At 28.2% G+C, this 16694-nt stretch overlaps 7 protein-coding genes across 8 annotated transcripts; 4 read left to right on the top strand and 3 right to left on the bottom strand.

Moving 5' to 3' along the window:
• Positions 1 to 1205: 1205 nt before the first annotated feature.
• Positions 1206 to 2106, bottom strand: OCT59_017333 (uncharacterized protein; the record flags this gene model as incomplete). The annotated part of the gene is made up of 4 exons (XM_066137425.1): positions 1206 to 1356; positions 1416 to 1686; positions 1813 to 1951; positions 1999 to 2106. The coding sequence occupies 4 exons, from the start codon at positions 2104 to 2106 to the stop codon at positions 1206 to 1208; spliced, it is 669 nt and encodes a 222-aa protein (XP_066004012.1).
• Positions 2107 to 2320: 214 nt separating this feature from the next.
• On the bottom strand, positions 2321 to 2911 carry OCT59_017334 (uncharacterized protein; the record flags this gene model as incomplete). Its single annotated transcript, XM_066137426.1, has 1 exon — positions 2321 to 2911. One exon carries the CDS (start codon positions 2909 to 2911, stop codon positions 2321 to 2323), a length of 591 nt encoding a protein of 196 aa, XP_066004013.1.
• Positions 2912 to 5405: 2494 nt separating this feature from the next.
• OCT59_017335 (uncharacterized protein) lies at positions 5406 to 7556 on the bottom strand. Its single transcript, XM_025325708.2, has 5 exons — positions 6795 to 7556; positions 6352 to 6706; positions 6208 to 6258; positions 5791 to 5832; positions 5406 to 5705 (listed from the first exon to the last, which is right to left on the bottom strand). Exons 1-3 carry the CDS (start codon positions 7481 to 7483, stop codon positions 6256 to 6258), a joined length of 1047 nt encoding a protein of 348 aa, XP_025179955.2. The 5' UTR covers positions 7484 to 7556; the 3' UTR covers positions 5406 to 5705; positions 5791 to 5832; positions 6208 to 6255.
• Positions 7557 to 8161: 605 nt separating this feature from the next.
• Positions 8162 to 9485, top strand: OCT59_017336 (uncharacterized protein). Its single transcript, XM_025316736.2, has one exon. The coding sequence runs from the start codon at positions 8230 to 8232 to the stop codon at positions 9259 to 9261; it is 1032 nt and encodes a 343-aa protein (XP_025179954.1). The 5' UTR covers positions 8162 to 8229; the 3' UTR covers positions 9262 to 9485.
• A 27-nt stretch (positions 9486 to 9512) lies between these two features.
• OCT59_017337 (uncharacterized protein) lies at positions 9513 to 11509 on the top strand. Its single transcript, XM_025316735.2, has 2 exons — positions 9513 to 11226; positions 11312 to 11509. Exons 1-2 carry the CDS (start codon positions 9631 to 9633, stop codon positions 11312 to 11314), a joined length of 1599 nt encoding a protein of 532 aa, XP_025179953.2. The 5' UTR covers positions 9513 to 9630; the 3' UTR covers positions 11315 to 11509.
• Positions 11510 to 13046: 1537 nt separating this feature from the next.
• Positions 13047 to 14575, top strand: OCT59_017338 (uncharacterized protein). Its single transcript, XM_066137427.1, has 4 exons — positions 13047 to 13154; positions 13225 to 13490; positions 13569 to 13876; positions 13950 to 14575. Exons 1-4 carry the CDS (start codon positions 13146 to 13148, stop codon positions 14387 to 14389), a joined length of 1023 nt encoding a protein of 340 aa, XP_066004014.1. The 5' UTR covers positions 13047 to 13145; the 3' UTR covers positions 14390 to 14575.
• A 101-nt stretch (positions 14576 to 14676) lies between these two features.
• Positions 14677 to 16262, top strand: OCT59_017339 (uncharacterized protein). 2 transcript variants are annotated; one of them, XM_066137428.1, is made up of 3 exons: positions 14677 to 14714; positions 14820 to 15823; positions 15907 to 16262. In XM_066137428.1, the coding sequence occupies exons 2-3, from the start codon at positions 14828 to 14830 to the stop codon at positions 15919 to 15921; spliced, it is 1011 nt and encodes a 336-aa protein (XP_066004015.1). In that variant the 5' UTR covers positions 14677 to 14714; positions 14820 to 14827; the 3' UTR covers positions 15922 to 16262. The 2 variants fall into 2 exon arrangements, with proteins under 2 accessions (XP_066004015.1, XP_025179951.2); XM_025325707.2 differs by lacking the exon at positions 14677 to 14714 and having other exon boundaries at positions 14724 to 15823.
• The last annotated feature ends 432 nt before the right edge of the window (positions 16263 to 16694 follow it).

The following is a 16694-nucleotide window of genomic DNA, read 5'->3' on the forward strand; positions in this document are numbered from 1 at the left end:
CCACCTACACATACATGTCACCACATCCCTTTAAATACGTACTAAGCGAATAAATCGGTTTCGTTTAGTTGTAAGTTTTTTTTGATATTATTCACCTGCTGAAACTTCTAAAAAAAAATAAAAACAGTTAGTAAATTTATAAAAAAAACTAAAAAAATGACTAAGATTCATACTTGCACTTACAAATCTTCTTTCCATCTTTGAAAATTCACTTGAATCGTAGTCTATAAAATAAAAAAAAGGACAGTTAGTAAACTGTTCCACTTTATTAAAAAAATAAAAAAAGATTAAGATTCAATCGTACTAGTACTTACGAATCTTAGTTAATTCTTTTTCTGTTAGAAGTCCGCTCAAAACCTAAGAAAAAATAAATAAAAACGGTCTACTTTATTAAAAAAAGCAAAAAAAAGACCACTAAAAAAAGATTTGATTCATATTTACGATTTTTAGCACTTTTTCCATTGAAATCTACCTGAAATCTAAAAAAATAAAATAAAATAAAATTAAATAATGAACCATTAATCACTAATAAAAAAAAAGAAACAAAAAGCTAAGTTCATAATACTTACGAATTTTAGCTCTTTTTCAATCAAAATCCATTCTAAACCTATAAAAAACAAAATAAATAAGAATAACAGTTAGTAAACTGTCCTACTTTATTAAAAAAAAATAACAAAAAAAAATTAAGTTCGTAATACGAATAGTTTTTTTTTATTCTCAAAAGCCTACCGAAATTTATAAAAAAAATAAATAAATAAAAATGGGTAGTAAAAAAAAATAAAACAAAAAAACTAAGTTCGTAATAACTACGAACCTTAATTCTTTAAATTTAAGAGCCGTCTCTAAGGAAAAAAAAAGAAAAAAAGAACATTAATAAACGTTTTTAAACGAAATTAATAAAAAAATTAAACCTCCACTTACTTCTCATTTCAGGCATCCATTTCGAAGTCTGGGAAGTTCACTACAATAAAAAAAATAAAAAAAATGTTAGTAATTGAATAATTGGTAAATCAGATCGACAAGTCACATGATCTGTATGACTGACATATCTATACTGAAGAATTCATTATACTATGGTGCGGCGCACCTATACTCATCAATTAGTCCGAAATTCAAATTATAATAAAGTCACGTGAAATTCACGTGAAATGGTTTTTATTGGTCGTTAAGCAATCAGTTTTTAATTTCGCGGCGTAAAACATAAACTAATCAAATTTAATTTGGTTTAATTCTTCTATAACTTCGTCCGGAATTCTTCTACGAGATCTATATTTTTTAACTGCATATTCAGCTAATTTTCCACCAATTCCTTTTTGATATAAACTCATATAACGCCAAGCTTTTCTTGCAAATCTTCTAATTGTAATTAATGAAACTGATTCAAGACTTTGGGGTACAATTTGTTTTAATCCTACCCATGAATAATTACAGTTTTCTCTTGCATGCCTCTTTGCAGCCCCCAATAACGCTCAATAAAGTTAAGTTCGCAATGAAATTTTGGGTAAAAAATACATTTGTGACCTGCCTTTTCAATTATTTCAGCAATTGCACCCTTTTGAGCAAGAAAATCTGGTTCTAAGGACATTACTCGGCGCGCACAACAATTAATTCGATTTTCATCATCATTTTTTTCTTTGCATTCTTTGCATTCCAACATCAATCCACCATTAGGCCATTTTTTTCGTTCTTGTAATATTTGTCTCAGTCATGGTGGCCTCGAAGCTTTTCATTTGGATGGTCATCAGAAAATACCATTGATTGCAACTGGTTATCAGGACCCCAGTAAGTATCAGCGCATTTTTGGTTGCAAACCACCAGGTTTTAAGTTCATTTTTTTTGCCACTAATGCATCTTTTGCAAATATTGCATGATTTGAACTGTTATCAAATGCAAAAATGCCGATACAATTTGGATAAAGAACTTCAAATATAGGAATTGCTTTAATCTTTATCTGTTCAATGACATTTTCTGCCGTCCAATAACCTTCACGATCTTTACCTGCTCTAAATATTCACGAGCTTCTACTGGAACATTAGGGTATTGTTCAATATTTTCTGGTTTCAATTTCAAACGTCCATCAACTTCTGTTAAAAACTCGCTAATCATAATTGATTTACCATTACCTTTTTTCCGTAAAGGCAATTCACCATTTTTGGCCCATACACCACGTAATCCATCATTAGAATAAAAAATACATTCATCAGTGCGTTACCAAAATGTGCTCTTTTTCACCTTCTGCTAAATCAGGTAAGATCCGTCCATATTTTCACCTTCATAACGTGACATAAGCCTCTCATATTCAAAAATTTGTTTTAAAAAATCATTCCATATATTGAACCACATCCGCACGTTCATGTCCATCATAAAATATACTTTGCTTTTGTCTTTGCTTTGTATATCCAAGAATATGAAGCCAGCGGACTGCAGTTGAAATATTTATAGTTTTTTTCTTATTAATTCCCAACTTAGCTAATAGATTGTGTTCTATAAACTCTTTGAATTTTATAGGCATGACTTTGTAATTTTGATCTCGAATCCAAGCATGACATTCTTCAGCAACATCTTCATCATCAATTAATCGAATGGTTTTTTGATGCTTTCCTTGATATGATATAGGAAGTGCATTATGAAGAAGCCAATAATTAGCCCAATTTCGTATTTGACGAGCTTTCCAAACTCCACCATCAAAAAAAACCATACGTGCAACATTTAAACTTGCTTCCATTTTCCCACCACCATTTTCATCTGATAGTTTCAAATACTCAAATATTGCTCGTTTCTTATTGTATTCATTAACCTTCATTTTATTGTGCCGACTTCCTAATTCTTCTTTCAAAGCCTTCATTCTTGCATCAATATTAGTCACTTTACATATGTTTTCTTCCTCTCGATCCACTTTGTTCACTTTCATTTTCAATATTATGATCGGTATTGAGTTGCTTTATATACGGGAAAAAACTTGTGATCTTTGAGGTGCCAAATGCCGCTTTGGTAAATGAGCCACTTGGTCCCCACTTATCATAATATATTGATTTTGGTATCTTACATGCACTATATGGACCTCGTTTCTTTTTTTCAAATTCGTTATTTACATCCCACTCTAAAAACACAATAAATAAATAAAAAATTATTCTGAAATAATTGCTTTTATTTTCTTTTTACCTAACTCAATCATCATCAATTTTGACTGAGATTTTTTCCTTTTCTAAATCAAACTCATCCTCCCATCCACCGTCATCATCATCTCCCCATTCCTCTGCGGAAAATTCTAACTCAAGAGCGACGTCATCGGTCCCTTCTCTAATATTCAATTCATATTGTGTTGGATGGTTGTTATTGCTCCTTTTTTTGTTCCAAACCTACCATCTGACGTCCGAAACTATTGCTTGTAAAGTTTTTGTCGTTTAACGACGGGCGGCATTTTTAATTTAATGATAACAACGCGTGGGAAAATGAAGATTCTCAATATCTTCGTTACTGCGATTCATTATTTATACATGAAGATCGAAATTACATCATAAATCCATGTGAAATTTATCATTTCAGTTTTTCCGAATTTTTGATATTTACTAATAAAGACATATGATTTTACGCATTTTAAAACTTTAATAGTCCACCAAAAAATCATGTAATCTCAAATTAAAACCGATAGATTGAAAGAGAATAACCTAATCTATCATTCTATCGGTGTTAATTTTATAAATTACACAAAATGTAGAACTAGATAGATTTGGCAGTTACACGAAATTTTTGATGAGTATAGATGCGCCGCACCATATACTGAATAATTTGTTATAGTGTTAACGAAGTTGCTTATAACGAAGGCCTAATCAGCCAGGACTTAGAGTTCGTTATATCGAGAGGGACTATATATTGGAAAGAAGATACATTTGATTTTATTACAATTAAATAAATTAGTATATAAATTTTTGTTTTTCAAGTTAGAATATGATTATTAATTAGTATCCATGATATTATTTAAAATCAAATTTTGATTAGTACCAGATAGTATATAAAATTTATGTGCACAATATATACATATACATATTTTATTTTTATGTACACAATTTTTAAAATTAATGTGCACTATTGTGCACAAAATTTCTTAAAAGAAAATATTATAAATTAATAAAAATGTGCACTATTATGCATAAAAATTTTTTGATTGTGTATAAAAAAAATACTTTATGTATACATGTACATATAATTTTTTTAAGATTTTATACACTATTAGAATATTTTTCAAAAATACCCAAATGTGAATTTGAATGATACTTCAGTACCATTTGAAGATGGTACTATTAGTATGTAGCACTATACAGTAGATATCTATTGTGAAATAAATAAAAGTTATTATGAAATGATGAAAAAAAAAATGTAAAAAAAGTTTATTATAATTTATTATAAGCCATATTTTAAACTCTTAACTCAACAAAATTCACCTTAGTGAATTTTTCATAACTAGTAATATAAGCATGAAGATCAAAAAATATATGATAACATGGATGTTAAAAACTTATATATAATAACATGGAGTTATTTTTAGCTTTTTTCATATTTTTATCATTGATTTTATTTGATTTCATTAATTTTTTATTTTTTGAATTTGATTTCTATTTCAATTGCTTCATTTTTATATTTATTTTCAATTCTTTATCTCTTTCTTTATTTTTGTTTATCTTCATTTCACTTTATTTTATTTATTTTTTTTTTAGTCACTTATTTTCTACTAGTCCTATAATAAATAATGATTTTTTAACTTTAACATTATAAATGTATAATAACTTTAGCTTTAGTTTAACTTATAAATAAAATTTATTATTATTTGCAAAAAATAAAGTTAGCCAATCAATTGAAATATTAAAAATATTAAATTTATAAAATTACTTTTTAAAGAGGAGGAGGGTGATTTAACCTGGGTTATATAACCCAGGGGTAAGTTAGCAAAACTCTTTTTTATACAATCTATTTGTTTTATAAAATTTGAATTTTTTACTAATTTTATATTGTAAAAGAAGTTATATAAACAATTGAAGTAATTGCAGTACAAAAGATTCTTAATTAATTATTTAAAAATAATAAAAATATGGTAATATGTTTCTTATTTTGTGCCATTATTAATTAGTAGACTAGTAGTATTGTCATTGTTAGTTCATATATATATATATATAGTTCGTTAAGCTACCATGCATATGGTTTGGTTTTTTGTTGGTACTATGTTTCTTGATTACTGTCGTTCAATATTTATAACCAGATTTTTTTTTGATTTTGAATAACTCAATTAATGTTATTAATGTTAAAGAGTGGAAAAATTCCAAATATCTTGATTGTAATAATTCTTCAAATATCAATATATTATAGAAGATATGCTTAATGCTTTTCATGATTAGAATCTTATAGTTTTTCATTATATGCCGATGATGTTATTTATCTTGATATGTTGATGAAAGTATTGAATTAAATGATTTAAAGCGAGGATACAAAAATTCGATTGAATTCTATGGAAAATTTATATAATAAATATAGAAATAATGATGATATGAAAAGAATTCTTAGTTCTATTCGTGAATATGGATATTCTTTGGATGATGATTCTACATCACACAATCTGATCCATTCTTGTTTTGCGTCATTACCATTACCTTTTATGAAATCGAAATCTAGCGGGAATGTAAATTTAGAAATTTTCTTTCGAAAATTGATTTCTAAACATGAGAAGGGGATTTTTAAAGATTATTTGTGAAATTAAATATTACATCATCCATTCTTGTTTTGCGTCATTACCATTACCTTTTATGAAATCGAAATCTTCACTTTTTCGAAAATTGATTTCTAAACATGAGAAGGGGATTTTTAAAGATCATTTGTGAAATTAAACAATTTTGGGAAAATCAATTTGAAATCATTAATAAATTTTTTAATATTTTTGAGGCGTTATTAACGAAACGAAAGAAATTTTATTGTCTCAAAAAAATGTTCAAGATATTCGTAATAAATGGGAAGAAGAAAAAAAAAATAGGAATTTTACAAAATTCGTAAATTGCTTAATTAAAATGAGTTTTCTTGAACTAATATTTTTTTTCTATGTTTATATTCTTAATAAATATTATTATTATATAACGCATACAAATCAATAAATCAAATATGTTCACTATAATAAAACGAATATTAGATAACCGAAAATAAATTTAAATAGTTACTATTTACCAGGTGATACCGTATATTATTTCGTTATATTCTTTTTCCAATATCGCGTCACTGTTTTTTTAAAAAAAAAGATTGTGAATAAACAATTTTTACATTACAGAATATTGAATTCATATTTTTAAACAATTTTTATAAAATTCTTACTGCTAGAATCGAATCTCTATTCAGAGCTTGTCGCATATTAGCGCTGTAACTTTCAGAACTTGCAAGAATTTTTTTTGCTTTAGCCGAAATATTCATAGCGATAGGTTTTACTATTCGTTCATTTTGTTTTTCGTTACATTCCAACCTTTTAATAATTGCTTCAATCTCGATAATTTGTTTTTCCCAATGAAATTCACAAGCAGAGATAATATCATTAATATTAGAAAGACCATCTTGCATCTCTCGTAAATATTGTGAGAATTGTTCTCTAGCGCCTTCTAATTGATAATTTAGAATGCCACTGACAACAAATGAACTTCCAGCAACTGCAGTAGAAGTTGTAGCTGCAGCCGTACTGTGAAATTAATTTTATGTGACATGTGTTATAAACTAATTATAAAACTCGGATCAAAAAAATTTTTAAAAGAAAAAATTAAAATTACCCCCCGAGAATGGCCAAACTGCCAAGCCCAACAACAGACTCTGCAACCGCTGCAACAATGGATGCTCCTCCTGTGAACGGAGCTGCTAAAACTGCAGCAATACTCCCAATACCGGCTGCCATGGCACCATTTTTCGCACATGACCATGCATCATTCGTTACTTTATCTGCCTTTTCAATTTTATCGGGTAAAACTTCCCGTTTCTTGGTAATTTCCTCATCATATTTGAAAATTTCGGTAGCAATTCCATCTAAAGAAATTTTAATTCTTCTAAGGTGATTTTTTAATAATGTAGCTTTGGATTTATATAGCTTAGAATCATTCAATAAAGGTTTTAATAATTTCAACAGATCTTCGTCACTAATACTAACATCTTCACAACATTCAGCAAATACAATTAAATCGTCAGCATGAGTGCATAGTTTTAGATTATGAGTTATAGATTCTTCAGCAAAGTTTCGAAATTCCACTCTTTGAAGAGAAATTTGACTAATTTTTTTCTGAATAAAATTATTATCCTTAACTTTAATCTTACTAATTTCAGAAAAATGTTCAATAGATTGAACTATATTAATTTGTAATTCGTTCAAATCAGGCACAGTGTAAACTTGTAGTTCGTTCATATCGGAAACTATACTATTTTGTAATTTGTTCTTATCGGGCACAGTGGGACTTGAAGTGTACGTCATTTTGATTATTTCGTTAAAATTTTCAATTAAAAAAATGGGTGTAGTTTTTTAAGGTAGTTGGTTTTCAGAATGCAAGGAGATATTTTTTCTATATATCCTTACCTAAAAAAAAATTATAGTTTTAGGGTGAGGGTTAGCATAATATTAACGACCCCATTCGAAATTGTACCCATCGAAATGTATTTTGGGGAAGGTTTGTTATTTATTGGTTATAACTTATAACTTAACCTTTTACGTTGTAAAACATGCATGTAACAAGAAATATTACCTTGAATATTTGTAATTTGTGTACACATACCTAATTGTTTCCCAAATAGGATATATATGATACGTTATGTGAGCAACGTCGCTTCATTGACGGTTTTAAATCAAATTCGTTATCAATCATTCATAAGCCACAATGGGCATTTTTAGCTGACAATGAAGCTTTTTTCATGAGTAGATTTTACATAAATGTTATTTTAATTAGCATAATAATAGTGGTTATAAAAATTGTGAGGATAACTGATAATAACAATAAAAGATTCTATATCATTGTAAACCGTGTGAAATATTTAAAAAATACAAAACCTATTGTCTTAATAGAATCTTTTAATTTGTTATTATTGGTACTCAAACGGAGTAAATCACAATTATCAATATTGTAGTTTGGACGCATTATTAACGTCTTTAAATTCTAGATAAATTTTATATGATTGACATTCTCTCAATTTTTCATTTTACACTCTCACACTTTCAATAAAATTATGGTTATAAGTAAAGAGGAATCTCTTGATAACTTAATGGTAAAAGTAGAACCTCCTAACACGGATGTGTTTTATGTTAAAGACAATCTAAAAGAGATCCTTTTATATTTTAAAAGATGTGAAATAGGTTCATTTAATATACCTTTTATTAAAGAAAAGATTCATGAAATCAACAAACAAGGATTAGAATTTCATTGTTGTTTACAACAATCAATTACGCAGAGTAATAAACTTGAGTCTCATGCCGAAAATGTGATGGCTTATATACAAATTTTAGAGGACCCAATCTTTGATTCCAATCGTATTTTAGATATTTTAGAAACTCTTTTAGAAAATGCTCGAATGAATATGGAAGAAACTCAACAAATTAAAAATAAATATAGTGATATTAAGAGTAAATTAAGTAAGATTAACGATGAATTTTTTATACGTAACTATGAAGATGAAAGAAAGATACAATCATTACCAGAAAAAAAAGAAGAATTAAAAGAAATTGATGATGACAAGGATAGCTGGGTAACAGCTATCACTGGGATCTGTTTTACGATAGGATTTATCTTATTAATTTGTGGATTAGTTTCAAATGCACACAGATTCGACAAATCACTCGAACTATTAGGGTCTGGGATTGTTATTATGATAATTTCAATGATAATTGATTTATGGTTTAAGAAAAGAAATAAAATCAGAATTAGAAAATTAAAGAATGAAATCAAAGAATTAAATGCTTTAATAGAATTGAAACGTTCAGAAAAAGGGACTGATATAGAGAAATTGTGTAAGAATCTTTTCTCTGTAATAATTCAAGTAGAAGCTTTCAGAACTTATTGGGAAACTCAATATTATATACTAGATGATCTTAACAGAAACTTAAGAAGTGAAAGTCATAATTTAAAAAAGGATTGTTCTATTAATCAAAGTAAAAAAGTTTTGGTAGGACCTATTAAGAGTAGATGGGAACAAGTGAAAGCTCAATGTAATAATTATACCAAAGCTGTACGCACTCTTATTACAGAAATTCAAAAAACTTAAAAATGTGTGTAGTTGTATTATTTCCTGTTTAATATATCTCGTTAAAGATAAAAATTGGAATTTTTTAGTAAATTTCCTTTCGCGAATTTCATGTTGCGAATTAGTTACATCTAATAAAAATTGGGATTGATCCTATTGTAACACGTGATTTTATTTATCGTAACCCCAAAAATAAAAATGCCCCTCTTTTTAAAAACAGGGTAATGATTTGTGCACTATTTTAAACTGTATATTTGATAATTTTTTTTTAGGATCTGATTTTTTTTAATAAGATTTTTCTTTAAAAAAATTCTGATTCTTTTAGAATTTCTAAAACTATTTAAATACTGATAAATATTTAATTTCTCATTAAAATTCATTTTGTTCGATATGATAACGATAAATTTAGAATTGTGGCAAAATCCCAATTTTCCGCCTCTTGAAATTCTCGAAAGTCGAACGAAAACTGTATTAGAAAATTTTAACAGATGTAGAAAATTGAATATTAAACTTCATATAAAAAATGATAAAATTGAGGAACTTTATCCTTTGTTTAATTCTTTAACCGAAAGAAGAGCTGTGGAATCTTATAGACTTTCAATGTATGCTGAGGATGTTGTTATATATATGAAATTACTTTCTGAGGAAAATACAAGTATCGGAGTAGTTCTTGAAACTTTATCATCTTTATTGGATACAGCACAAGAAAGGCACGAAATTACAAAGATGTTGAAAGAAGAATATCAAGAATTTTTTGACAAATTTAATGGCGAGTTTTCTAACATAAAAGTAAATTTGACATCAGATAATAGACAAATTGCCACCAGAAACGAGGCATTTTCTGTGTCATCTGTGTCATCTTCCTATTCGTTTTTTGATAATCTGATTAAGTTTGTAAACTATACCATCCCAATTTTATCTGTCTGGATTTCTTATAGACTTATTCGCCCAATTATTCGTGAAAACGGGTTGAATCTTATGATTTATCTACTTTACAAAGGAAAGGAATACGTTTTACCAAAGTATCAGGATAGTCAAGAGAAATTACAAGGTGAGGATAGAGATTTAGGAAATAATAACAATAATTACATTGAAGGTAATGGAAGAAATGATGAATCTTATCCTACAAAAAAGTCGTCTAGCATACTAAATTTTATACTGAGCCCCATAAAAAATCTATATAATAAATGGAATGATATTAATCGGAAAGAAAACTATCAGGAAGTCGGAAGAATCAAAAAGGATATTAATTTTGACGTGGACTGTGATACTAAAGAACGGGATTCAATAGAAATAGATCATCATGATTCAGCAGATGTAAATAAACGTGATCCAACAGCTGAACTTGATTTATCTACAAAAACAGATGTAAATGAACTTTGTCCAACAGCTGGATTTGATTCAGCAAAAACAACAGACTTAGGTAACATTAACCCGGCAACAAATACAGTTGTGGGTTCAGATTCTATAAAATCATTGAAAGTTGGCGAAATAAGCTCGGCGTCATCTGATCACAGAAATATGCTCATTAATTTATGTCCATCCATAGACATCATAGTTGCCGGTTTTTTCAGTGTTTGTATAGGTTATTTTATTTACATAATTTTGCGTAGAACAAAGTCAACTCAACGTCGATGGTTGATAAGTTATTTTATGAACAAAAAGCCTAAATTTCGACAGGTGTCAGTGTCAGATGAACAGCAACAAAATTATGAAAAGGACGACAAAATCTTGGAAATTAAAGAAAAACTTCCAGTGGTCATTCAAAATGTTGGGATTTTAGATCAATTTTGGTTTAATCAAGTTACCAACATCAAATCTCACATTGAAACTTTAAGTTCAGTGGATGAAAACGAGAAAATTAGATTTCCAAAACAAATTGCCGATCCAATTAAAGAAGAATGGAATAACCAGCATAAAGAAACCAAAGCAAATCATGCTCGGATGAAAGATCTCGTGACCCGTAATTCTCTTCTTTCCATTGATGTAAGTATTCTTCGTAAAAATTCTCGTAAATTGATTTTGAGTAATTTAAAATTAAGCGGTACTAATATTATTTCATTAAATTTAGTGAGATATATAGGTGATACCCATCTCAGGATATTACCAAGTAGGTTCTGTTTATTTTTTCGAAAAGATAATAAATGTTGGGAATTTATGTTGCAATCTTTGTCTTTATGAGCGAGATAGTATCTGAACTTTAACGTAATTATATTTGTATTAAATGTACGTATTATACTATTAATAAACATATTATTATTCTTATTGCAACAATTATCATTTACTATTATTTTCGCCATGTTAACAACGGAATAATGGATAAATTTAGTTTTTATAGTGTACAGTATAACAGTCTAACCTAATCGTGATTCTAACTCCAAAGGTGTTAGCAAATCATATTATATAAATTCGATATTTTTTTACATTCTTATTCAGTATTAGGAAAATATGTGAAGTTGAAAATTTTAAATGTCAGGAAATCACTGATTCTGGATTTAATAATCGATAAATATTGTTGAACGACGTGCGATATTACGAAATGGGTGGACCGAGATCGTAGTAAAATGCACTTAATGCTTGTGAAATATCAATTTAATTAATATACTAATAAAATTAGTGTTACCATGAAAATGATGTTTATTATAAAACTTTTAATACATTAACCAACATATGATACCCTATATCATTCGTAAATACTACATAATTCACAGCCTTAATTTTGAAATCATTAATTTCCATACAAAGAAAACTTATATAAATTTTGAAGGTAACTTTTCCCCTTTCCTCTTGTTCCATTCCTCGTTAATCTCTTCTACTTTTGATACAATTCTTCAATATCAAGACTCTAGGCAATTTCTGTTGTTTAACCAAATAACATATTCAGTTATGAGTTTCATAATAAAGATAATATATTACTGTTCTTTTTAACCTTCAGTTTCCTGAATTTGTTAAGAATTAGTGGCATTTTAGTGGCTATAAATTTGTTAAAAGTGAAATACTTTTGTTCATTAATTTTAATTTATCAGACTTGAATCTTTATAACTTCAAGTAAATTCATCAAGATTGGTTCGGGCAATTGAAGAACTTTACTATACCATCTGCTTTGTAATCTGTAAATTGAGAATCCACCTTGATAGAGATAACATTCTTCATAATTCCCTTCATTTTAGTGACAGCATATAATGACTGGAAGCGCTTTGTATGCTGGTCGTAGGGTGTTTGCTGAGTACTGAAATTTTATCTGTTTCATTTAAACTATTTTCATAAATTCCAAAATCCAAAGTCTGACCAAATAACATCATATATTCGCGCACCTTCGTACTAAATATCCTTGCTTAAAGAGATCGTGATCCCAAATTCTTTCGATAGTAAGTATTCTATATCTAGATGGATTGTGATCTCTTGTATGATTCAAACCTGTGAACAACAGTATAAGTGTTCCTCTTGAAAAGGAAAAAAGATTACATAAGTGTTTTGTCCCCCTGTTAATATCATACCAAATATTAAGCAACAGTACTCTACTTAAACAGAATCACTACAAAAGATAACTCATGAACAGGAATGTTTAGTCAGTTGGACAGAGCGTAAATTCATACAAAAAGCCATCAGTCCTTCAGCCATCAATTACCAATAACAAAAAAAAAAATTTTCGAATAATGTTACAACAAATAAAAGCAATTTTCTCAGCTCATGTTTGTGAGGTTACAAGTTATCTTATGGTGAAAACATCAGATCGGAGTGATTGATGATCAGTTACACAACTGAAACTATCATTTTGCAATTTTGCCACGCGCAATGTCTCATATAAATTCTTCCGCAAACTCCGTTCGATAGGTCTATTTAAGACTTTTCGTTTTTTTTTCCTTTGACATATTAACAAACTCTAGGTTTCCAGGATTGACAAAATGGTAACTGTAAGTACGTTTCTATAAAATGTGGTATGGATTTATAATATCTCTCTAATAAAAAATTTCTTACTATTAGGAAAACGCTCCTGTTCTAGCTCCAAAAACATTGGTTCATATTAATGATTTTAGGAATCCACCTATTCCAGATAACAATGGTTTGGAACAAGCAGTACGCAATGTCCTCGAACATTTAAGTTTATGTTCCAATGAAAATATAAGAAATGCCTTTTTAAATAATAAAGTTAAAGAACTTATTGAACAAGCTAGGATATATAATGATCTGACAGTTGATAGTATCAAAGATAGTAGAATCATGGCTGCATATGCGTCAGATTTTAAGGAGTAAGTTATATAAATAATTTAAACGATCTATTTTGTTCCATCTTTTACATTTTAATTATTTATTAATCAATTATTTAGGTATGTTGAAATATTACGGGAAGAAGATGTTTCGGGAACGGATTTTATTGAAGCCATGAAATCTCAATATCAGGCTGCGATATCTAATAAAAATAGCTCAGCCAAATTGACAAAAAGTTATTGTGATATCTTAGCTATAATCAAAAATGTTTGTAATGATCTTGAAGAGTTTAATCGTTCTAATAGCATAGAAAAAGAATTAGAAAAAGATGCAGAAGATGCTAGAAAAGAATCAACTAATCATATGTTCGCAGCAATCGGTACGGGAGTTGGAACAGGACTAGCCATCGCTGCAGCACCATTCACAGGTAAATGGGTAATTCAACTCATTCTGTTCTTTTTATTTTGAACAAACTTAAATAAAAGATGTCTATTTTTAAGGGGGAGCTTCTTTGGCTGTTATTGGAGCTCTGGGAGTCAGTTCAGCTGGTGCAATGATTGGAACGTCCATAACAAGTGTTCAATTTGGTGATAAAGCTAAGGCTACTGAACTTGAATTAAAACGAATCGAAGAAACCAAAACTCATATTAGAATTGCAATCGCAGGGCTTGTAACAATGGTAGATAAATTCAGTTCTTTTGATGAATTTTTCCAAAAAGAAGCTGAAGATATCAACAAAATTATTGAAAAGTACGAACATGATGTTCAGAATATCACTTTTCGAATGTCTCGAATGAAAAGTACCGCAATGAAAAAACAATGGTCTCGAATACAACAATTGTTTGAGTCTTATATAGATTCAGTAAAACCTTTATTAAGTGAGAGACGTAACTCAAATGTTGGTGCGAGTAACGGGGAAGTAATCTTTGAATATAAATAATTACATCTTTCTTTGACACAGAAAATATAAATTATGATATTAGTAGATATAAAATATGAACAATTGTATGTAGATCTATCTAAGATTTTGTTTTTATTTATTTATTTATTTTTTTAAAAAAATTTGTAAATTATATGTGTATCCTTGAGGCTTTGATAATAAAAAATACTTTGGGCACAGCAAGAAAATCCTCGTGATCTGTTCATCAAAATTCTAAATATAGAAAACAAAGGATGATTTCACACCTCTATGCATATAATAACATGAAATAACAAAGAAAATAAAAAATTCGATTCTTTTTATTTTATTCTTTTAACTTTACAAGGTACGATCTACTTTTGATTACTCCATCGTTTTTTTTTATTGTTTTTCTTTTTTAAAAAAAATATTTTTTATTAAAAAAAAACTATGTTTGATTTTTTCACTAAAGTTAAAAAAATGACTGGCTTAGAAGATACTAACGGAATAAATGACACTCCTAATATGCAATCACTCGGGAATGCAATGTCAAAAGCTGTTAGGGAATTCGCACAATGTAGTCTACTAGAAAATGAAAATGATTTCGTTTCTCAAAAAATCAGTGAAATTAGAGAGCAAAGTGAAAATTTTCAAGAATATGCAAGAGAGTCGATTAATCAGAGCGATAAATTATCAAAATATGCTGAAGAAGTTGTAGTATTTGCTGTTGCTTGTTCAGATCCAAGTTTTACAAAAGAGGAACTTTTAGATTTTTTGAAGTTAACTTTGGAAGATGCTAAAAAGAATAAAACTAAAACGGAAGAATTAAAAGCAAACATTAGTAATGTTATGGCAAGATTAGTCAATGTACAAAACGAATGTGTTCAATATAGCAATGACATTCAGACAAATGCTAGAGCAATGAATTCTAATGTTGTTAACGAATTAGAAAACAGAGAATTTGAACAAAGATTATTTAGGACTGCTTACAAATTTGGAACTGGAGCTGCTATATTGGGCACAACAGCTTCTATTATTGCGGCACCATTAACTGGAGGAGCTTCTTTAGCAATACCTATTATTGAATCTATTGTGGAAGGAGGATTGATTATGGCTGGAGCCACTGGCGCAATTGCTTTAGGATCAAGATATGCATATAATAATAGAAATAACGAGATTAATGCTCTTAATAGAAGGCTGATTATAGAAAGAGACGAGCTAATTACTCAGATTTGTTCATTGAATGGAAATCTTAGTTCAATCATTCACGATTCTTGTGATATCTTAAATTTCTGGGATGAACAAATTACTACTCTTAACGATCTCATAGTAAAACTTGAACGTTTTGACAATAATGATGGAGAACGTCCTTCAAGATTAGTCACATTAACCATTCAAAAGAAATGGAATAATGTTAGCCGAGAATGTAAGGATTATAATCGCACTATGAGGGCTGCTTTACAAGTGACTAATATGGTAAATATATAAATTTATATTTTGTGATAATTAATTTATAAAAATATATTAAACCTTTTTTCCACTCTCTCGGAACATTTTAGGTTACTTCCGATTAATTTTAAATTATTTCAATGGAACAATTTAATATATATCATTTTTTTTTAACCGTACATGTTACATAGATTGTAAAACTATTTTGTCAAATTTATTAGTGTAGTGAAGTAATATTACTAATATAGTAATATAAATAAGTAGAAATGCATTAACAATAAAGTTATTTTTCGTTCAATAATATCTTTCCTGCTTGTAACGTTTAAAATTGGTGGCCAATACTAAGATTTCAAGATTCAGGTATTCAAATACTAATGTATGTTAAGAAAATAATTGCGCTGATAAATAAATGTTAAGGGGCTGAAATTTTATTTATATAATATACTTTATTAAATATTATTTTTTTTTTTCAAAAATAATATGAATATATATATTTAAAACTTGTGTAGTTTAATTAGTTTTCTCAAGTGAAATTAATATATTTTGTAAAGAAACTAAGGAAACACAGTTCTAATAAAATATGATATTCCCCATTTTGCTGAATATCTGATTTGCAAATTCCCAATTAATCCGAGTCGATCAACTTGGGGATAGGTTACACGCTGTAAAAGTGAGACAAAAATCAGTAATTTACAATCATAAACTTATTATCCAAAGAAACATGTGCATATTATTTATACTTGAATGATTTTCAATGAAAAAATATTTATTATGATTATATCCTTATTGAAACTAAATAAAGTAATATGTAATAATGATATAAACCAACCAATTTTTATTACATAATTAAATACAAACTAACAACTAAATTATTTACAGTAATTAAAATTTCAAATAT

Source organism: Rhizophagus irregularis, chromosome 26 (assembly GCF_026210795.1).
Source record: "Rhizophagus irregularis chromosome 26, complete sequence".
Classification (NCBI taxonomy): Eukaryota; Fungi; Glomeromycota; class Glomeromycetes; order Glomerales; family Glomeraceae; genus Rhizophagus; species Rhizophagus irregularis.

What these genes read in the sequence shown, in the direction of transcription:
- OCT59_017335 (XM_025325708.2), bottom strand. Translation starts at nt 7,483, where the DNA reads ATGACGTACACTTCAAGTCCCACTGTGCCCGATAAGAACAAATTACAA. An exon ending in AGTTTGGCCATTCTCGGGGG is followed by an intron (nt 6,707 to 6,794) that starts GTAATTTTAATT and finishes TTAATTTCACAG; the next exon opens with TACGGCTGCAGCTACAACTT.
- OCT59_017336 (XM_025316736.2), top strand. Translation starts at nt 8,230, where the DNA reads ATGGTTATAAGTAAAGAGGAATCTCTTGATAACTTAATGGTAAAAGTA.
- OCT59_017337 (XM_025316735.2), top strand. Translation starts at nt 9,631, where the DNA reads ATGATAACGATAAATTTAGAATTGTGGCAAAATCCCAATTTTCCGCCT.
- OCT59_017338 (XM_066137427.1), top strand. An exon ending in TATGCGTCAGATTTTAAGGA is followed by an intron (nt 13,491 to 13,568) that starts GTAAGTTATATA and finishes TCAATTATTTAG; the next exon opens with GTATGTTGAAATATTACGGG. An exon ending in CGCTGCAGCACCATTCACAG is followed by an intron (nt 13,877 to 13,949) that starts GTAAATGGGTAA and finishes TCTATTTTTAAG; the next exon opens with GGGGAGCTTCTTTGGCTGTT.
- OCT59_017339 (XM_025325707.2), top strand. Translation starts at nt 14,798, where the DNA reads ATGTTTGATTTTTTCACTAAAGTTAAAAAAATGACTGGCTTAGAAGAT.